This window comes from Bombus bifarius, unplaced genomic scaffold (assembly GCF_011952205.1).
Source record: "Bombus bifarius isolate JDL3187 unplaced genomic scaffold, Bbif_JDL3187 scf7180000008056, whole genome shotgun sequence".
In the NCBI taxonomy this organism is placed as follows: Eukaryota; Metazoa; Arthropoda; class Insecta; order Hymenoptera; family Apidae; genus Bombus; species Bombus bifarius.
This window is the reverse complement of record NW_022884421.1, coordinates 230,144-252,920: the sequence shown is the minus strand read 5'-3', so window position 1 is coordinate 252,920 and position 22,777 is coordinate 230,144. Positions and strand designations below refer to the sequence as shown.

Sequence of the window (22,777 nt, the reverse complement as noted above, 5' to 3'; positions counted from 1 at the left end):
ACGGGCAACGATGGCATTGATAATGAAATGATGATAACGAAGGCAGCAGCAGAAACGATGTCAGCCATATATTACAGCTAATAATAGTAATTATTATTATGATAGTAATGCTGATGATAATAATAATAATAACAACAATAATGGTAGGAATAGTAATAGTAGCAACAGCAGCAGCAGTAGTAGTAGTGGTGTTGGTAGCAGTAGTAGTAGAAGCAGCAAGAATAGCAGTAGTAAACTCTGTAATGTTTTTTTTTTGCTATAATAGTATGGATTAGTGATAATGTAATAATAAGTAATAAGTAATAATAATAATAATGATGACAATAATAATAATAATAATAGCAGCGGTAATAGTAACAACGACGGCGATGGTGATGATCATATATTATATATGTTGTAATATAGTAATACAATAGAAATAATGATGATGATAATGATGACAATAGTATTACAAATAAAATAAAATTAAAATAAAATAATAATTATTATCGTATTATTGTAGTGCTAGAACCGCAACGAAAGCAAGGAGTATACAATTCTTCTACACATGTACGTTGCGACAGACAATGCTGCAACCTATTGGAATATTACTATACACGAAAAATCGAGCGCATTTCGAATTTCTGTAAGCAATACTCCTCGTATCATTTATTTTTCTAATAATCGATACTCTTTTTGAGAGTGGTTAGGTCATGATAATATATTCAGTACTATAAACGATTGTTGCACTATTTATTTTTCACAAGCTTCACCATGACCTCACAGTATATCAATAAACGATTAATGTACACGAATTTCTTTAATTGTCATATTGGGGAACGTCATGCAAATTCGTACGATCATCGCATGTATATACTTTCTTGTTTTAATTTCGATATACACAACAACAGTCTTCTTTATCGATTTGTTCTTTTTTCATTTTAGTGATACTCTACAAATAATAGCGACGATCGTGTAATATCTTTGTCGAACTACGTTTCACAAAAATCTGATTTTAATATTATCGTATACCACAGACCGCCGTCGTGTCCATATACAGAAACATAAGTCTTGTGCACATCTTTTTTATCTTCACAGTTGATAATGTAATTAATTGATTCGGATGATCGATTGACATCGAGTGAATATACGTTGTGCGCGTCAGTCTAATCATTTAACTTCTTTTATTTATTTATTTATTTATTTTTTAACTGAACAACGTGTTAATGTCCCTGATGTTGAAAGACGTAATTTACAGGGACTTTTTCAGATGATAATTATCCTCGATGGTATCGATCAGGTTTCACTTTACTTCGGGTATTTGTCTTACATCCCCGACATTGCTGCCGTCTTACTATTTGCAATATTTTTTCGAACAGAAAGGAATGTTCGATAAAAGCGATTTGTTTGTTGAGAATTCATGAAAGGTAAAACATTTATGATTGTTAATTCGGAGAAGCATTGGTATGTATAACAACAATATCATCTATCGTTTTCCTTCTTTGATACACCATGATTAAATTATTCTAACTAGACATGGCCAAATTATTAATTACGAATTCTAAGCTCGCAAGCCGCTTTAAATCGACAAATATAATATCAGTTGGAGTTCATATCGCTCCACACGTATGACAAGTTAATCATTATCATTTACCTTTCGATCGATGTCGCACCATTATATATGATCGCAAATTGCATTTTCAAAATGTAGATCGAATGTTCTTTGTCACAATTCACTCGTTTTGTTGATTAACTTCTTCCTTATTGTCATTGTCTTGTGAATTTACGTTTGTTTTAGCGCCTCCTTGCTGAGCACCAGAACTACCATCGTTGATTTTATCATTGTGCGAATCTGTCTTTTCATTTGTGTCCATTTTAACGTTTCCTAAAAGGAAAAAATAAAACAATATAAGAATTAGCTTAAATTTTTTAATTTTATGATACTACAACAGTTGTTTATATTAGCATTATTATGATATAATAAATGCGAACCTTGGGTAGAATAGTATTGTTGTTGCATCTTCATATTTCGTTGCTGTTGTTGCTGTTGATGCAGATTCGGTCTGTGGCGGTTTATTTGAACTTGTTGCTGCTGCTGTTGCGACGGCATGCAATTAGGTTGTTGTTGCTGTTGTTGCGTAGGATTATTCGGATTTGGACCCGGTGTAAATGGAACAACTGGTCTCTGAATGGGCGGTGGATATCTTTGTTGCGATGGTTGAATTCCAGCACGTGGTGGCATGCCCATGCCACGAATATTTTGTTGTAAAATCTATAATAATTTCATCATTATCAATCTTTTCTTTTTAATTTAATATTCTATATATTACAATTTTATCAATTGTCCGTTGTAAATAATAGTTACTTGTTATTGTCAATTTTATCAAAAAATTAATTACCTATTTCCTACTATTGTTATCTCATCTCTATAATTATTATTTATTGTTCTTCTAACTTACAATTTGCTTCAGCAGACTGAAAGACTTAATTATAAATGTAAGAACATAGCAAATACAGTTTGTTATTGATGATCTAAGCGTAATGACTTACCAAAGTTGACTGACTAACACCTTGATACTGTTGATATTTGTGATGTTGTGTTGGACTAGGTTGTGGTTGTTGAGATGAAGATTGTTGCTTACAGTTTCTTGATTTCGGAGATGGAATTTGTGGTGCTGCAAAGTTTTCTTGGCATTATATAGATTCCAAAGAACGCCATAACAATTTAATAAAAAGTAATTTAATTTACTAGAACTGAAAACTGATGCAAGCACATCTTGCTGATTCCCCGACGGACTCTTTAATTGTCTAGGTTGTTCTTGTGGTTGATGTTTGCTAAGAAAAGTAGGGCCTGTGTTTGCTGGTCCAGGTAGTCCTCCTGTCGGATTACGAAACTGCTGAGCTGCTGCAGCAATCTGTAACCCCGAACTAGATAAGAAACCTGAGCTGAAGTTTTGGAGTCCAACAGGAGCAGCACTGCCAGTTGCCAAACTTTGGCTGTGCTGACCAAATCCCTGAAGTCCATAATGAGTACCAGTTTGCTGTGTAGCCCCCCCTGGCTGATAAAAACCTGTTTGCGATCCGGGAAATACATCTAAAATAAATAGAAATATCAAAGAATCATAAATGAAAATATAATAATGATAGTTTATTTTAGGAATTATCAATACGTATACATTTCATTACTTACCAGCCGAAGTTGCGCTATAATAACTATTAGCCGAGGCTTGTACGTTCGGACCGGGTCTCTGTACCAATTGGGAATTGCCCATGTAACTCCCACTCACTCCAAGTACTTGATTTGGATCATATGGTATGTACGTTAACTAAAAAAAAAAAAAGAAAAAAAAGAAAAAAAAAGAAAAAAAAAGATATACGCATCTTGCAAATAATCTGATAAATAACTTCGTGCAGGAAATTAAATAAGTATTAACCATATGTCGTTAAACTAAACTAAGACGTACTGGGTTTGGTTGAGGAGCAGACGGTGCTTGAAAATGAGGAGCTTTAGTTCCGATAGCTCCAATTGGTTGAGAGGATGGCTTCACACTGGCTGACATCAAAGAATTTGAAGAAGAGCTAATAAGAACTGTATTTGGATTATTACTAAGCTGCTGATTTTGTCCAAATGGCGGAGCAGCAGCTGCGGTCTGCGAAAAGTGAACGTTCTTGTATTTTATTATATTATATATACATATGTTCAATGAGATATTCAACAAATTTTAACCACGTGTATACCCAATAACTAACATGCATAGTACGTTTGTTTCGTTCTCAATAATTAACACAAAGCTTGTGCATGATATTCGGTTCAAGCTTTTAAATTCGACTTAGTTAGTTTACTAATATACTAAACTTTTAAACAGAAAATATCCTCATATGCATATAGTAATAATAGAGTATCTAAGTGATTAACAAAATAAAACGAAACAAATCTTTATTGCATATGTTATTTTTTTTATTCAGAGTAAGTTCAACATATGAATCAAGTTGATCAAATAATACCTCACAGAACATCCTGTATATATATTCTTGTATCAAATTAATTTCAGCATCGAATAATCGTTCCTTTTCTTTCTTTATTATTTATTCACATAGCAACGCATTGCGATAGAGAACGATATTTGATATGTGATTTGTAGTTGCTGAAACGATTTTCTCGAATGCGAAACGGGGTACGTTACACAGGGCAATTACTTACGATCCGGTACTGTGAAAGATTGTTTTGATACATGTCCGGAGTTGGCGCATTCGGTGCATGCGGTGGCGGAGGTGGGGGTTGTTGCAGATAAACGTTCTGTTGACTGAACGAATTTTGAAGAGATGGCGCATATGGTGGATACTGTGTGAAAGGAGATCGGCTCTGGTCTAACTGAAACGCTCCATAAAGACCACCTGCTTGAGCTGGAAGTTGACCGGAGCCAGTGTTAAATAACACGGCTGGCGGAGAAGGTATAGCAGACATGCTACCATATTGCGCAGCTTGAGATCCTGGATATTGGGGAAACTCCTGAAAAATAAAATAATGATAGTAATAGAACAAAATAGAAATGCACATTAAGCACAATCCTAAGTTACAAAATTTATATCCTATAGCCTATGACAGATTCTGCAATAATGCGAAATACGAAACATGAAAAGTATAGGCAAGCATTTCCAAAATAATTTATCACCTGGTAATTAATATGAGAAGGTTGTCCTGTGGAATTGAATGGAGGTGGGCTCAATGGTCCTTGGAGACTGACAGGAGGATGCCCTATAGGACTTTGACCTGCTCCAATAGGACTTGGCCCTGGAACCGTCGAACCAGACTGACCACTGCTGCTGCCCGAGGATTGTTGCTGCGGCTTCACCTGCGGGGGAACCAGCTGCGCATCAGGCAAAGAGTCAGCATCTTCCCACAGGGGACATGGTGTTTCGTTATTTTTAGTTTTCTATTTACATCACTATCAACTGCCGTTCTAATCGATGCTGACGGAATAATGCGAATTTTGGGAAACGATTTTCTCTTCTTTTTCTAAATCTTCTTCTGAATTCTGGTGAAAATAGTTAGGTTCATCGCTAACCGCGTAAGTTTAATTAAGTGAGGAAAATCAATAATAAAGAGATTATATCCAGTAAAAGGGTATAACTGTTGAGATGATTATGATATTAATGCAACAAATAATAAAAGCAATGATAATATAGACAATAAATAATTTGAGAGAAAAAAATATTATAACAAAAATGATAATGATGATGAGCACGATAATATCTTAATAATACAATGGTAACGAAGGCAATTGATATGTAAAATGAGTATTTACTGATGTTAATATTTAGAAGAGATATGTCAAAACAGGAGAGAGAAAAGAATGGGGACAAAAAGAAACAAAACAAAAAGAATGAAAAAAAAATGAACAAATGACTCTCTAATAGAAATAAAATTGAAACAATGCGCGTTAGCCACTTACCTTTCTGATTTTCACCATGATAACTATTTAAGGGAATTTTCAAGTACGAGTAAAGAACGTTAAAATTGGGGTAAAGAACAGAATGAACAAACTGGAAAAAATGCATTTTACTCAAATTTATACTGAATGTCGAGTCAATTTCTAGTGATGTAATAGTTCAGATATGCATGCATGATAACATGATATAATGTTCGCGAAATGATTTCTCACCTTGCACACATTCGTTGAAGTAGTTATTTCATTTTTCATGTTATTTTGATTGTATTGTTGATGAGGGCTGTAACTGTCATCAACATCCGTACTTTCGAACGCTTGAGGGAAAGTATTAGCTGTATTGACGACATTACCATCCTCGTGCTCGACTACGGTTGGCATAGGTGCATTTTCCCATACTTTTTTTACCGATGCTATTTTTAAGTTAAGCTCTGCCGTAGAAGGTGAAATAGTATTTTGGCCAGTAGCCATGTGCATAGATCGGGTCATTCCTAAGCTTTTACTTTTGTCTTCGGTTAATTGAGAGAGATCTGAATCAAAGGTGAAATCTAATTTCATATCTGCGTTATCTTCGTTTTTATTAAACGAAAGAGGCATTTGAATCGGCTCTTGATTTTTATCTTTTATCAAGTCACTTGGTTTATTTGAAAATGCCACAGGTAGACTTTGTTGCTGCTGTTGTTGTTGTTGTTGTTGGATGGTGGCAGCGGTGTTACCTTCTTCTTCCAAATCTGTGCGTTTTTCAACACGTTGTTGTTGAGCTTTTATATGATTCGGAAATTTGGTTTTTACTGCTAAATCAGAAGGACCAGCCTTGGTAGTTTTAGAATAATTCGTATTCTCAAAGATTAACGTTTGCACAGGTGGTGAAGAAACATCAGAGACTGAATTTTTTTCAATCAGTTGGTCTTTCAAACTTTTTCCAGCATTTTTTTCGCCATTTGGTGAATTTCGTTGGCTACTATTACCAGAATTTGTTTGCTCATTAACTTCGTGGCTGTGAATATGACCATGTTCGCTCTGTGTAGATAAACCAGTTATCAACTGGATGTCAGTAGGAACAGCTGATGGAGAATTAGATTGTAATTGACTCGTTGTAAATGGTTTATCCCAAGCGTTTACAGATGGTGGAGGTGCAGGACCGCCGCTTGACGAATCTTTACCGAAATTATTTGATGAATTATTGATTTTAGTTGCATCGCTTGGCTCAGATGCACACATTTGTTGCTGTTGCTGTTGCTGCTGTTTAGCTAGGCGCTGTTTTTGGAATCTGGGCGCAAGCTTTTGGCTTCGTAAAGTTCTATCATATTGTTTTTGTACCATATTTGCTGGTTGTGGAATGGCTTGACCAAGCAAAGGCGGTATACTTTGTATTTGTTGCAATGAAGTCGTTTGCTGTGAACCCCCATTTGCTTTCGACTTAGAACGATCGCGTTCTCTATCTTTCTCCTTTTCACGTTTCAAAGGTTTTGTCTCTTCTTTTTGGCCATGTCTAGATTCTTTTACATTCTTCTTTGAACGAACCTCTTGGAAACCATCTGAATCAACTTTATCTTCAACGATGTTAGGACTATCCTCCGTACAATTATTCGTTTCCATTTCGCAATCGATTATAGCCTTTTTCTCCTTTCCTTGGGATCTCTTATTGATATCATTGAGAGTTTGACTAACTAAATTAGGATCGCTTAACTTTATTTCATCTATACGATTCACCGTACTATCCTTGATCATTGATTTACCCGACGTTGTCGAATTGCTACCAGAAGTTTGATTTCTCGATCTTCCGTTTTGTACTTGAGCCGTTTGTATCAACGGCGGAATGCTGCTGGAATGATTTTTCTGATTGGCGAAACTGGAATTCTGTAGATTTCGTTTCTCCGCGCCAGGCGCCCGAGACGCTGTATTGGAAGACTTTACATTTTTTTCTCGTTGTTCCCGATTGTTTCCTGTCTGTTCATTTCTACGTGAATGCACGTTTGACGCTACGACATTTTGATTACTACCCGTGCTTGCACGCGCAGAAAATTGTTTGTTACGACTGTTACGAGACTCTTTGTGATCCTCTGCGTGATCCTCGCTGTTCTCGGACGTAGTTTCCCAATCTTCATTTCCTACATCCGAAGATGTTTGCTTCGATACGTTACTACCACTGCCACGATAACGCAATTCGCGGTTATCTCTGCCCTATAATCATGGAATGGATTCAAATGTAAATTATTGCTTATTCTGTTAAAATAATATTATATAGAAATGGCTTAAATGTTTATTAAGAATACAAGAAGAAACGGGGGAAGAAAGAAAGGAAGAATATAAAGAATGAAAAAACCGTTTACAAATTACCTAAAACTTACCCTTCTACTTCCGCTGCGAGTTCTTTTTGAGCGAGATTCCTCTTTTCTTGTAACTTGTACCTTTTGAGAAGGAACATTGCTATTTGTGTGACTTGTATCTTGTTTGATACAAGATTGTTGAGTTTGTTGAGACTGCTGGTTTGGAGATTTGGCACGCTTTCCAGTTATTCCAGCAGTAAGTGCTTGTTGTTTTGCTATAATTTTATCGTCTATAGATTCATTCTGAGATGGTAACAGAGAATTTACCTCCTTTTCCGGAGTAGGCGTTGAAGGATTCTGTCGCATAGAATTTTGTTTTTCATCAATATTGCGCTCGGAGGAAAAAGGACTCTTACTAGATGGAGGTCCATATCCCTCCATTCGGCTGCCGGTAGCAGTTGTACTTCGAATTCGGAAACTACTTCCTCGACCGCGGCGAGAGGGTTCACCCGAAGGTGCAAAACCTTCACGACTTACTTTACTATCGTAAGTTCGTTTTTCGCTGCGTTGTGATTGAGAATAGTCGGCCCGTTTTTCATCTCGACCAGACACTATTACTTCACGACTGCGTTCTTCTTTTTCTGCTTTTTGACTAGGTTTTGGTGATCTAGCCGATTTCTTCTCTTCTTTGCCAGACTCTGTTGAGCCAGACACTTCATCAGCGCTATTTTCCGAATCCGTATGTCCATATGAACCACTTCTAGCAGAAGCAGGTCTAGTGGCGGCTCTAGGTCCACCTCTTCGTCCTCTTGTTTCTGGACCACGCCAACCTCGTGCATACACGCTATAGGTGCTGCCCCATTGACGTCCACCTCGAGAATCACGCACTCTGGAATTTGATCCGCCACTGCTAGTTCTATTCCGAATATTTTTTTCTCGTTTATCTTCCTTCACCTGTTGTTCCACCGCTTCATCTTCATTCAACGTGTCTTCTCTTTTTTCTAAACTTAACTTCTCGAAATTTTGCTTCAAATCCTCCGAATCCTTGTCGTTCTTAATAGGTTCTGAAGTTTTTTCTTCTTCCTTTTCGAACGTCGGAGAAACAGCATCCGCCCAGGCTTTTGGCGAGTTATCACCTCTTTCCATTACTCGATTGTTTTCATTAACTCGATCGACCTTTCTATTCCAAACATCCATTTCCTTCTTCGCTTCTATAGTCGACGATGATTCTTTCGTCTGATCTTTTTTATCTTGATCGGAACTTGCTCGCTTTAATTGAGTTAGATTACGCTTTTCGTTTTTCAACTCGTCTGCTTCGATTCTTTCTTTAGTTACCGGTCCTAGCGGTTGCCTTCGTTCCCTTTCTCGTTCTCTTTCTCGGATATCTTCATGGTAGACATCTCGTTTATTTTCTTCATAATCGACAACCTCATTTACCCAGGAACTACAGTCTCGCAATTTGTGCGAATCATCATCTCGCAAAGATGTCTTTGATTCTCGAGAAGCACGACTATCACGAGAATCTGGTCTTTGCGGACGTTCGTTGCGTTCCATTCGTTCTTCTCTTTGTATATCACGACGATTATCGATCATTCTATCTTGAATGATACGTTCTTCGCGCCATTCAGTACTTTCTGATCTTTCTCTTTGATCGCGATCTCGTTCTCGTTCACGTTCACGCTCACGGTCGCGATCACGTTCACGATCGCGTTCGCGATCACGTTCGCGATCACGTTCGCGATCACGTTCACGATTACGATCATCAAAGGGATCCTACAGATGAACATAAGTTTGAAAAAAAGAGTTAGAACATGTAAACATATATTCATTGTATTAATAATATAGGATTTATAAAGAAATATTAGAAATTTCGAAGATTTAAAATAATATACTATTGATAAGATTGGCAAGATAAATAAAAATACTATTACTACTAGTAATAATAAAGTTTAACACCTTTATATAATTATCATAATCCTTTTTATCCTTGTTATCTCTTTCTCGAATCTCTCTCGCATCTCGGGTATCTCTGGTGGTACGATTATCACGAATATCGCGAGTTTCTCTGTTATCTCTGGATTCTATGCTATCTTTTGAATCTCGATCTTTAGTGTCATCGAAGTATCTTTCACGTTCCCAGGAATCACGAGAATGTCTGTCATCATAGTCGTGATCTCTACAGCTGCGAGTATACTCATCGTAGTAACCACCTGATTTGCGTGTGTCGTACGGTCGATGAGAAGAATGACGATATCGATCATCTCGAAGTAGAGAACCACGATAGTCTCGGGATGGAGGTCGATCATCATCCATCGAAGTGGAAATATCTGAATCTGTTCTACTTCGGCGTTGTGACGCTCCATGTGATGATGATGCTTTTAAGTTGTTGTCTACTAATACAAGCTTCGTTGAATATAATAGTAATAATTTTTCACATGTAGATAAAAATAACAAAAATGGAGAACAACGAAAATCATTATTTCAGATTTTCCAAAGCAAAAATATTAAACAATCATTTTTTTGTCACAGATATTCATGAGTAGACATATATTTGTCCAACGTAAACGTACTTGTATGTTTGTATGTGTAATATAGATACATGCAAAAGTACGCGCGTATGGCAAAAATATATATATATATATGTGTGCATCTATAATTAGTGGAAGCGATATAGTCTGATCATAAATTAAAATATTAAACAACGAGACACCGATTGATACAGCCGTAAGGGTGTTAGAGTAGCTTGTGAATAGATATTTAAAATTTCTTTCACAACTTTAAATTGCTATTTAGAATTTTGAAACATTGAAAACATTAACGTCTTTGACTGATTTATGACCTTCCTATATTTCTTCCATCTGCTATACGTAGCCGTTCAAGCTTATCATCGAAAAGGCCAAAAAATAATTGCACTTACTTAAAGAGCTGTGACTATGAACCCATCTACCAGGATCGTATTGCTGAGAAAATGGAACGGATTGCGTAGTTGATCTTTCGGTATTAGGAAAAACTCGATTAAGACCAGCATTGATTTTTTCCGCCTGTTGCTTTTGAAATCGAGGTGGTAAATTAGTTTTATAATATCGCGAGGATGAAGCATGTAGCTCACGATCTCTCGTATCCCTTTGATCACGATCGCGGTCTCGTTCTCTATCACGATCACTACGAATACTATCTTGTCTCGTGAAACTCTGTCGGTCCCCTTGTCGAAAATCTGATATTAACTGATCACGTGAATCTCTGTTATCTTTTGGACCGTCTCTAGTTTCACGTAATTCACGGTTCAATGACTTTTCATCTTTTCCTTCGGATCGCTCGCGTTCCCTGTTTTCTCGTTCCCTGTTTTCCCTTTCTCGTTCCCACTCAGGAACTGGAATAGGCACTGGTGGAACGCTTATTAAACCTTTAGATTCATTAGCTTGTTTCTCCTTCAACTTTTGCTCTAAATCTTGCAATTTTTTAGCTGCCGCTTGTCTAGTTGATTCCTGATATCGTTTTTCCTCCTCTTCTTTCCGTTGTCGAGCACGTTCAACCGCCGACGCTACTTCAACAACTTTCAGTCTGCGTCTCTCATTCCACGCTTCGTCATCTTCTACACCTGTTTTCAAAGTGAAGACGAAAGTGATAAACAAACAAATTTACGAGATATAATACGATGTACAAAAGTGGTTAGTTTAGTTTAACTAGTACAAATGAAAATGAATTCAGCTCTATAGATTTGCACCTAAGTCACATAAATGTTCTGACCTCTTAAAGAATGCACCGAATGCAGTTGTGACTGACCGCTATAACTACCAGACCCGTTCGAACCACGATAATCACGGGATAAAGTATTCTGAGTCCACGAACGATGAGTTGCTTGATCTCGGGATTCCTTCGAATCTCGATTATCGTGAGTTTCTCGGTTATCACGGTTATCTCTTGTCTTCTCTTTGTCATCTGTTGAATTTTCCTCTATTTTTTCTTCCTTATTGTCTTTTCTTTCATCTTTTTTCGAAGGTTCAGGATCAGGTTCGTCATCACTGAAGGCAAGCTTTTGATTATAGTCAATATCGTCATGTGCTGCCCAGCCAGCATCGCGAGAAATATCGTCCATTCGAGTAAGATCTTCTTCTTTAATAATTGGTCGTGTAATAATTTCTTCATCGGGAACACGTTCGCGTTCTTGTTGACGAACAGGCGGAGGAGGAAATCGTTCTGAGGGATAATTGAATCGAGGTCTAGGTGCACCAGAACTTGTATTTGCCGGAAATTGAGAAGGAAACCCACCAGAAAAATTTCCTCTGTACATCTGGATATATTCAAAAAAGTTAATTCAATGAACTAAATCAAATAATATTGTCAACGATAAAACATGTAAATAATAAAGCTTACAAATGGAGGAATAAGTCCTCTGTAGTGATGTAAATTTGGACCAGCTTGATGAGAATTAGAACTCACAGCATTCTGACTGTTTGAAGTATTATGAGGGCCTCCCTGGCCCATTCCCATGTTGGGAGACTGGACCAAGTTCTGTCGCCCGCCAGCAGATATGTCGGTATGTCCTCCTGATCCAGTGATATTCAAAGGGGGGGCCTGGACCCCTGAACTCCCACTTCCAGGACCTGTAGTTGCTATTCCTGCACCACTGCCTGTACGACTTCCACCTTGTATCCAACTTCCTTCCGCTAAAATAAATTATTTATTTCATTTAATAAAAAGAATCATTTATTTAACATTTTTAATATATAATAATAGAATTTTTAATACTTTGAGGCCGTAAACTTGGTCCAGGTCCGTATTGCGCACTTAATTCCCGACTTGCCGTTTGTTGTTGCTGCTGCTGCTGCTGTTGTTGTGACTGTTGTTGGCCTCCTGATACAGTACCTATATTTCAATAGCAATGAAAAATCTCATTATGAATACATGATCGTTAATTCGATATTACACTAATTTTTAATTATGGTAGGTTTACAACAAATAAAATTCTACAAAATATATTATGCTTTATAAGTTATGAAACAAGTATAGTAGTTACTAGTTCGTGTAAGTTAATAATTCATAATAATATTTAAAATAAAGTAAATGAGAAGATAAGAAAAAATACATCCTGCTTAAAAACCAAATGTATGATTAACTTATATTATATTATACTGCATAAATATCATTAATCTATTGCAGGGAGTTTTTATATATACATAAATCATGTCAATAAACACAAATACAACAAAATTTAAAGGGAAAATTGTACACATATTTTGTATATATTTTGTACATACAACTGTACAAATATTCATATAACAGTCTTATATCAAACAACAAATATGTTACATGCTCTTTTTTATGATATAACTTTACATACCATCTCCAGATCTGCTCATTATTGCACTCCATGATGATTTGTTGTTTACATCGGAAGAATATGAAGACTGTGAGGTATTTTGTTGCCCTGGGAGTAATGGATGTAATGATGTTGTGATTGTTCCTGTCACACATTGTGCTGATGAAGAATTTGCCTAAAAATAAAATAATTTATTTCATCAATTACTTCTGTAATCCTTAATAATTATATGGAAAGTAAAAGCATAAAATAGCATATATATAGAATGTATAGAATAATAACAATAAATATATATAAATTTTTGTATATAGAAAATATATACTGCTTTATAATTTAACAGATATTTTTGAACAAATATGAAGTCTAAAATTTACGTAACAAACGAATATTTTTACGAAAGTTACAGTGGATGTATCTGATGCAGTTACAGTCGTGGTGGTTGTAGCAGTAGTGGTAGTTGTTGACTCTTTGGTAGTAGCCCAACCACTTCCTCCGCTTGGCACAAGACTGACAGCTGGATCGTTACTGCTATGTTCACTTTTTAAACTAGGCAAATTAGCAGGAGGTCGCCGTGCCGAAGGCACTTTCCCAAGACTTTGCATTCCATGTTTGCGTGGTAGTGTGTTTTTTTGCTGATGTTGTTCCAAAGATTCTCCCTGCAAGTATAAATCGGATACCAATCCCACTTTCCTTTAAGCAATCAACTGCTTGTTAATACTTTTAATTTTTAATGGTAATATATACAATAATTATTATAAAAATACAAAATAAATGAATACGAAAAGCAAATATACTCAAAAAAAGATATAAAGAATGGAAAAGCTGGAGGGAAGATTGGAGCAAAAATAAGGAAATAACAAATAAGGATGGAAGGAAAGAACAAAACTGTTTAGCCAACTCACCCTACTCACCCGGTACAAGCTATTGATGTCTAATGATTGGAATTTGGATTTTCCTTTCTCCCCCTTCGACACAAGCCCTGACAGAGTAGACATGCTGTCTGCAGGCAACCATTTAGTATCAATCAGACCCAAAGAACGAACCCTTTGTCTGAAAACATAAATGACATTTATATACATCTATAGTTTTTACTGTAACAAAATTAAACATAATTCTATGATATAAAAATAAAAATAAAAATTTTTTACATAATTCATTAACATTGTATAAAAAATATTTTATGTAGTTTTATAGTTATCTTTTCCTTGATATTACCTGCTTACTGTTCATTCTAACAACTTTTCAACTATTTGCAACAATGTTACAAAAAAAAAGATTATTAACACTTTATTTTACAAAACAGCTGTAGTTGCAGCTATAGCATTTTCTTAGGCTTTCAGTAAAGTAAAAAAAGAAAACTGTGATCACATGCTTATTCTTTTTTCACTAATACATACAAACAATCATTACGTTGTATAATAATGAGTATCTGTTACTGTAATAATACAATAATATAGTAGTTACAAATGTGTTTCTGAGCATTTCCCAATATTTTGATATGTTTACAAAGATGTTAAATAAAATTTATCTATGTCTAATACACAATATATAACAATAATAAACATTTTGGAAATACTTTTTTATAGCGAACTTCAGGTCATTTTAAGTATTTTAAATAAAACTAAGTAATTATCTTTCAACAATATTATTGTATAAAATATTAAGATGTATTCAAAAACCATAACTTAACACATTTATTGATGTAATATCAAATTACAGCAATGAAGTAGTAATATTTGTCTTTTTGATTCAGTCACTTGTAAATAATATAAATATAAGAATAGAACATTGTTCTATCAATTTAAGAATAACATATTCAAATCTTACAGAAGAATACAATTGCAGAAAGCAACATTAATTGGATCTTATTAAACCAAAATTGAATAAAATAATTATTTCCAAGCTGTATTTTGTGCTTGAATTTATTTTGTTCAAAAGACTGAACCAAAGATAAATATTACTACTTCTACTGCTATAAACTTAATATTATGAATAACTATATCATGTTTCATGCATGTTGAATACATTTTAATATCCTCTACAATATAATGCAAAAATAATTATATGGCTTCATTTGAAGAATTCGAGGTGACTTCGAATTCATTATTGAAAAGAAATATTTTTGGCATGTTTATTATCATTATAAGCTGTCAGCAAATAAATTATGATTAATAATTTTTTTAAATTAAATCATTGTACATTATCAAGAAGTTCCATGAAATATTAAAATGTACACCATACATATATCTTAACATAAATATGAAGGACATTTTATACAAAACTTAGAAACCAGGATTTACTTTTTCCAATCTTACACATAATGAAATTGTTAGATGTAATAAAACTTTCCTAATCTTTGACCACAATGTTTATAATATATTAAAAGTACATGTGTATAATGAAGAAAAAGTATAAAAAGTTAATAGTTATTAATACAATTAAATAAACAAAAACGGAAGAAAAGAGGGGGGGAAGAGAGAGAGAGAGAGAGAGAGAGAGAGCGAGAGAGAGAGAAAAGAAAGCTATCGCGAATGATAGTTATTAAATTATGCAAAAAACTAACTGGTACGAATCAGGTTTGTTCCGCATCAATCATAATTTGCAAATGAAAATATTAACAAATACAATTGGACGAAATTGATGAATAATACTGTATAAAGAATGGTATGAAAGAATAATGTTGCTCGATGCGAAAAGTAGAAAGCGGACAAAAGAGTTTCGCAAAGCTTTGTTACGAGAAGGAAATGGATGCGATGAACATAGAATGAAGAAAAATAAAGGATGACGAACAGGATAATGGATTATTAAATGAAATAAACAAAAAATGATAATTAAAAAATATGCAATATAGATAGAATATAAAGATCGGACCCAACCCCAGAATTGTGATGTCAAAACGAAGAAAATCCAAAACAAGAAGATTCACGTCAAAATATGCATGAAATTAAACAACAATAGAGAGAGTTAGTAAAATTAGCAGCTTAGAAAAGATCAAGATATCATGGTAATTATATTAAATAAAAAGAATGCTTCTGGAAGTGAATGATCAGACGACAAAGTTAGATAGGTTTCCACGTAGAAAAAAAGATTTGGACGGAGAAGTAAATCAAAGAAATAATGACTTACCTTGGTCCGCTCCAAATGGGTTTCTAATTCACAAAAGGGTTAATTCCCAGTTAAATTAATTAATGTCCGGATTGTCACGGATTAGAATTATTATAAGCGTACCGCGCCTGCGAGACACAGAAACTTCTTTTCCACAATTCGTCCAAGATGGCGAATGCGCGACTTTCGGCTCTTCTTCCGCGATCAATACAATTACGTCATGCAACCAAAGAGGAGCCGTTTGCACAGACGCGCCACTCGTCTGGATTTTCTTGCCACTCTTTTATGATAATTTTCACAATCAACCTCTTTTCTATTTTATTATACAAAATATAATTTTATTTTCAATTTAAATTACGTTAAATACGCTTTTTACAAGTTAAACTTATGCCACGGTATCCAATATCTTTTTTTACCTAACCGTTACTTGTAACAAGAAATGAGCGGAACATTCAGCAGAAATAAGTGGCGCTGCTACAATGATCCCTTACCGCTTTAAACCAAAGTCAAATTGATTACAAATATTTGCCTATTTTTCATCAAATATATTCCATATAATTGACAAATAATTCAAATATAATGCTTTTATTTCATAGATATTTATTTTTTCATTTTTTTATATTCTCCTACATTTTATTTTAAATTGATATGTTAATAAAGATTCGATTTCGTTTCGAAATAAATTCATACACTTGATTTCGTTGGTAATTCTATAAAATTCAACATGGCTGTCGATATGTATACGTATCGATGTACGTTCACTTTTTTTTATTGACACATAGTATAGTGAATGCATACCATAACAAATGTTATGTTTTCTCTTTTGCAAATTAATGGATCACTTTATTGAAGATGGTGCGAGTGTTATTTTTATTTTTGTCATTAATGTTACAAATTGCATATTCTTTAATATACATAAATGGTAACAATTTATCAGCAATTTTTATTTACAGAGCGTAACTTTACATACTGACGTTGGAGATATAAAAATAGAATTATTTTGCGAATTGTGCCCAAAATCGTGCGAGGTAGAACTTTTTACACTTGTTTTACATCCTAGATACACAATAATTATTTATATTATACGTGACTGTGTTAAGGTTACATATTTATTTTACAGAACTTTCTCGCTTTGTGTGCTAGCGATTACTATGACAATTGTTTATTTCATAGAAATATAAAAGGTTTTATCGTGCAAACTGGAGATCCTACGCATACTGGTAAAGGTGGAACATCGATATGGAATCGTAAATTTGAAGATGAATTTAAAGAAGAATTGAAACATAATGCTAGAGGATTGGTTTCTATGGCTAACAATGGTCCAAATACGAATGGAAGTCAATTTTTTATAACATATGGACCTCAACCACATTTGGACTTGAAATATACTTTATTTGGAAAGTAAACTTCTTTTCTAATTTATTTTAGTGTTTAAATCATAAATAATAAATTAATATTTGATGTATTTAATGAATATATTTGTTATTACTTTTAGGGTAATAGATGGTTTAGAAACTCTTGAACAACTGGAAAAATTACCAGTAAATCCTAAAAATTACAGACCGCTTACAGAAACTCGAATAAACAATGTAACTATACATGCTAATCCTTTAGCAGGATAAATATAGATATATTAGAAAAACACAAATATTTCAATTTTTAAAGATCTCTTGAACTTGAAAATTGTTTTTGCTTATATTAAAATAATAATTTATTAATAAGATCAAATATATTTCCTTAGCAAAGATCTACTGTGTATCGTTTCCCCATAGCTTCAATTTCGTAATTAGCACTTTCTAGAAATTCCTTTGTTACATTTTCTCCGTTTGGATGTTTAATGTACCTAATATTAATCAATATTAGCTCTATAAATTTTTATTATTACATTCAATATTATCTTACTTACCCATGCCCAATTACATTTCCATTGCTGTATCCCTGTTCTACTCTACGTAAATAACCAACAAGGCATTTATTTCTGTAAATAAGTTCCATTCCCCATAATGGAATGGTGCTGTCATAATATATGCTATTAGTATTATTTTATCAAAATTGAATATGAAAATTATATTTTATAATAATTTTTTTATAATAATGTTTTATAATACATGCCTGTTTAAATAAATATGCACCAATTTCTTTTTGATACCAATTTTTCGCAATCGATCGACAGCTGTTTTTCCCAAGTACTCTCCAGTATTGCGACAAATAGATTCAAGGCCAGCTTCAATGGGATTATCATCTGCTCTAAGATCTAAACCCCAAAGAAGATAGCCTGAAAAATTTAATCATATTAATAATATACATTAGTAAACTAATTAAAATTAGTCACATACCTTTTTCACAACTGAGACTATGCAGTGCTCGATAACCAGCATGTTTTATATTATATGATTTACCACAATTTATTAATGTTTTATAAACTATTCGGCAAAATGATTTTGGAATATGTAATTCGAAACCAAGTTCACCAACGAAACTAAGTCTAATTAAACGTATCGTTTCGTTTTTAATCTTTACCAGTTTTGTAGTTGAATATTTAAAAGATTCATCTGAGATTTCATCTTCAATCAATGTCTCAATTACTTTTCGACTATAAGTAGATGCATTAATTTATAGACTAGAGTTTGAATGATAAAAATGCACATAATACTGTACCTATTAGGTCCTTGCACGGATAAAATACCAATTTGCTCAGAAACATCATGTAAAGATACATCAAAGCCCTTTTCCATTATTGCTTTTTTCATGTGAGCCCATGTATGATAAATTGAAATACCATTTGAGACTAACAACGAAAGTAAGACATTGCTATTTCATAATTTGCGATAGTAACATTAATTTATTTTAATACCATTTTACTTAAAAATTAATTTACCAATATAAAAGGCTTTTTCTTTAAATATCGGATTTACAATTCCACTTGAGCCAGGTTCCAACACTGTAACTGTACAATCTGTTTCAACTCCTCCAGCATGATTCAGCATACAAGTGTAAATTGTTTTATTAAAGTTGCAATTCGTGTTTGCCGTGAACAAATAATCTGCCGTATTTTGAGCATCAGGTCCACAAATATAAAATTTTCCAAGGTGAGATGTGTCAAACAAAACAACATTTTGACGACAAGCAAGAACTTCTTTCCGAATCTAACGAAGAATCATTTGTTACTGATAACTTCCTTTTCTCCTTACCTTTATTTTTCTTTTTCTAAATATGTTTTAATTTCAATAGCTTACTATCTCGTTATACGGTGAGAAATTAAAGCTATATTCTTTTTCTAATATTGTACGATAATAATCATTCTGATTCTTTGCTGTGCCATAATGTCCACCATAATCATATGACAGAATTTCTACTTTGTTAGTTGGAGAGAACCATGCAGGACGTTCCCAACCTTGACATTCCTCCATAATAGCACCGTCTTCGACAAGTAACTGCAGTACATTAAATAAATAAGAATGCTTTACTTTTTCATGATGCATTCATGCATGCATAGAACATTTATTTATTGATGTCATTAAATAAAAAACACTATGTATAACTATTTTTATCTTACACTGTGAAAAGGATCCACTTTAAGATTTCTTCCACTTAATGGTTCATCATGTGGAAATATAATGTTGTAATTTTTTGCATAGGCTTCATGAGATCTCTCATGTATCCAGACCATGTTGTTTCTTTGTTCTGGTAAAAATCTATGAATCAAATAAAGATATAAATATAAAATTAGAAGTATTAAAATGATCAGATAAGATTGAAACAAAAAAAAAAGAAATGATAAATTCCACCTTCTGATATCATAGTTAAACATGTATTTATCTGGCCGACCATTAATTATCCAATGTGCAATTTGTTCTCCGCATCCACCTCCCAACATCATTCCAGCACTATTATAACCACAAGAGTAGAAGAATCCAGAACAATTTGGATCTTCACCTTTTGAATTCAATGAAAATTAGAATTGGAGAATTGAAAATTAGAATAAGAAATAAAAGGTGTAATATATATATATATATATATAAAGGTATTTTTTCATACCCATAATTGGTCTATGATCAGGAGTAAAACTTTCTGGTCCGCATATTGTAGTTCTTATTCCAACTGTTGATAATTTAGGAATCAATTGAATCATTGATTCTAGATGTGCATTGAAGACATTCCAATCTAATTCATAGAGGCAGAATGAAAAATGTTCTGGAGCCTTTTATGTAAACAAAGAATATGATTAATATTGGTAAAATTGTTTCTTTTTTTGGATACATTCAAGATACTTGTTGATTATGTGTTAAAGGTGACAATGAATTACTGTAGACTCACAGATGGTAATACAATAGGATTCTGTTCATAACCACCTATAGCTATTGAGCTACCCTGAATTCGATAATACAGACTCGCATCAGGATCTTTTATATTTGGAAGATTCTGCAATCCTTTTATGGGTTCTGTAACAATGTAAGCATGCTTAATTGGTGTTAGAGGAATATTCATATTAATCATGTTTGCTACACTCTTTGACCAAACTCCAGCAGCATTGAGAACAACATCTGTTTTTATGATTCCATATGGAGTCTCTACAGCATAAACTTTTTTATTATTCTTAATAGTTTCCTTTGTGAGTATCTTCGTAACAGGACAATCTTCAATAATCTAAACAATTTTAATAACTTTATTAGTATACTTTTCTTTTTCTGATTATTGTTCTTATTTGTAAAAGAAAAAAAAGGAGACTTATTAAATAATTATTACCTGACAACCATTACTTTTTGCTGACTTTGTCAAAGCATTAATTAACATGGTCGGGTCAATAACTCCATCCTCTGAAGAGTAAAATGCTCCCTGAATAGTGTCCTCATTTAACAAGGGAAATAACTCTTTTGCTTCTTGAGAAGAAATTAAATGTGCTTGAATACCAAAAGCTTTTGAACCAGTAACTAGCCTTCTATATTCATTTAATCGTTCCTGTAATAAGTAAATAATGTTAAGTATTAAATGCCAATAACAACAAAAATATATTAATGATAACGACAATTATAACAATAACAGTAATAGTAACATTAAATGGATGATTATCTAGAATAAGAAGAAGAGAAGGAAACCAATATAATGAATATTTACATTGGAACGTGCAATGTAAAGTCCACCATTGTTTATCCACCCTGGATTTATTCCAGTTTCTTTTTCTAGGGAGTTAAAAATACATTTTGTTGTATTTAATAATTCCATTTCAACATCACTTGGACCTCGTATACTCCATGTAAGACCTGCAGTGTGCCACGTAGTACCAGACATTAATTTTGATTTATCTAATAGCACAGCATTAATGCCACATTTCCCTAAATGATAAAGTGCATTACAACCTGCACTACCCCCACCTGAAAGTAATACATTAACGTATAAGTTATTTTGAACATTAGGATGTAAAATACTTAGAGAATTTTGTTACTTACCTACTATTACAACATCTGCATAATCTGGTAACTGTATTGTGGATGATAAATTCAGTGTTCTTGTTACTGATTTTGTGTAATTAATACACACTCTATGAAACTGAAAATAATTTATTAGAATCTTAGTAATTTCTATATGAACTAAAACAAACAGCTACAAATACCTTGTGCTTTATTAAATGGAACATGTTTTTCATATGAAGAGAAACAGTATGAATTTACATTATTCCAATGATACACTCCATACAATCAAACTGTTCTATTTGTATTTTATCTTTTTAATGACCACATTTATCAATTCACATTAACAAATATACTCATTAATCTTCTACAATATTCAGTGATGATTCTCTTGTATTGATGTGCAATTATATGGAAAGAATTTAAAAAGTAATATATTTTTTTTAAATTGATATGAAAATATAAAATACCTCGATTAATTAGCTTGTTTGTCTATGATATAAGAATTATCATTATATGGAAAGAATGAAACTTTTGTTATATCTTTCATTATTAATAATTACGCAAATAAATCGTTTTTATCGTTTCTATTATAAATACTCTTTAACAAAGGCAATGAGAATTATTTATGATTATATTTTTGTTTTGCAAAATACAAAAATAATCTTTAATAGAATCAAATTTAATGAAATTTCATATATATCTAATAATATGATATTATTAAGTAGCATTCTTTCCATGATATTTCTTACTTCTTTAATAAGTAAAATTAAATATTATTCAAAAATATCGTTCAACATAAACCAACCATACGTGTTCCGTAATAACAATTAGTTCGTAACTCTTACTCTCGTCTTTTCATAACAACAATTATAAAAGGCAAATGAAGATATACAACAATGTAATTCGGATGTCAGTATGCTCATGCGTACATAGATATATATAAAGTACATACATAAATACATACAGTCTTTCAATCATACAGATATTAAATATAAATACAAAATAAATAAATAAGTGAAAAGATTGCGTGTACGCAGGCATACAAATAATATATATATGTATATATGAAAAATTATATATTAAATATTATAGTTTGTAATAATAAATATGTCAAATTTAATAATACTCTAGAGTATCTTCGATGCCAAGTAATACAGCTTTTATAATACATTTTTAATAATTCACGCGTGTGTATTTACGAGAGAGAGAAAGACAAGGAAAGAGAGAGAGAGAGAGAGAGAGAGA

The 22,777-nt window shown here is 33.2% G+C and overlaps 3 protein-coding genes across 9 annotated transcripts; 1 reads left to right on the top strand and 2 right to left on the bottom strand.

The window, feature by feature from the left end:
• Positions 1–708: 708 nt before the first annotated feature.
• LOC117208122 (protein PRRC2C) lies at positions 709–16,589 on the bottom strand. Of its 7 annotated transcripts, none has more exons than XM_033449000.1 (19): positions 16,143–16,589; positions 13,919–14,066; positions 13,421–13,672; positions 13,038–13,191; positions 12,446–12,562; positions 12,071–12,363; positions 11,444–11,987; positions 10,614–11,294; positions 9,653–10,089; positions 7,778–9,469; positions 5,643–7,610; positions 4,653–4,847; positions 4,181–4,489; positions 3,444–3,629; positions 3,170–3,305; positions 2,729–3,073; positions 2,530–2,654; positions 1,972–2,251; positions 709–1,864 (listed from the first exon to the last, which is right to left on the bottom strand). In XM_033449000.1, exons 2-19 carry the CDS (start codon positions 14,009–14,011, stop codon positions 1,713–1,715), a joined length of 7,959 nt encoding a protein of 2,652 aa, XP_033304891.1. In that variant the 5' UTR covers positions 14,012–14,066; positions 16,143–16,589; the 3' UTR covers positions 709–1,712. The 7 variants fall into 7 exon arrangements, with proteins under 7 accessions (XP_033304891.1, XP_033304898.1, XP_033304894.1 ...); XM_033449007.1 differs by having other exon boundaries at positions 3,170–3,227; XM_033449003.1 differs by having other exon boundaries at positions 4,653–4,832.
• Positions 16,590–16,810: 221 nt separating this feature from the next.
• LOC117208132 (peptidyl-prolyl cis-trans isomerase-like 3) lies at positions 16,811–18,012 on the top strand. Its single transcript, XM_033449021.1, has 4 exons — positions 16,811–16,976; positions 17,075–17,149; positions 17,242–17,522; positions 17,617–18,012. The coding sequence occupies exons 1-4, from the start codon at positions 16,974–16,976 to the stop codon at positions 17,741–17,743; spliced, it is 486 nt and encodes a 161-aa protein (XP_033304912.1). The 5' UTR covers positions 16,811–16,973; the 3' UTR covers positions 17,744–18,012.
• Positions 17,778–22,768, bottom strand: LOC117208124 (sarcosine dehydrogenase, mitochondrial). The gene is made up of 15 exons (XM_033449008.1): positions 21,733–22,768; positions 21,569–21,668; positions 21,237–21,493; positions 20,868–21,080; positions 20,439–20,768; positions 20,160–20,322; positions 19,910–20,057; positions 19,678–19,816; positions 19,358–19,555; positions 19,000–19,267; positions 18,780–18,909; positions 18,458–18,714; positions 18,234–18,396; positions 18,028–18,135; positions 17,778–17,964 (listed from the first exon to the last, which is right to left on the bottom strand). The coding sequence occupies exons 1-15, from the start codon at positions 21,763–21,765 to the stop codon at positions 17,859–17,861; spliced, it is 2,613 nt and encodes an 870-aa protein (XP_033304899.1). The 5' UTR covers positions 21,766–22,768; the 3' UTR covers positions 17,778–17,858.
• Between the last annotated feature and the right edge of the window lie 9 nt (positions 22,769–22,777).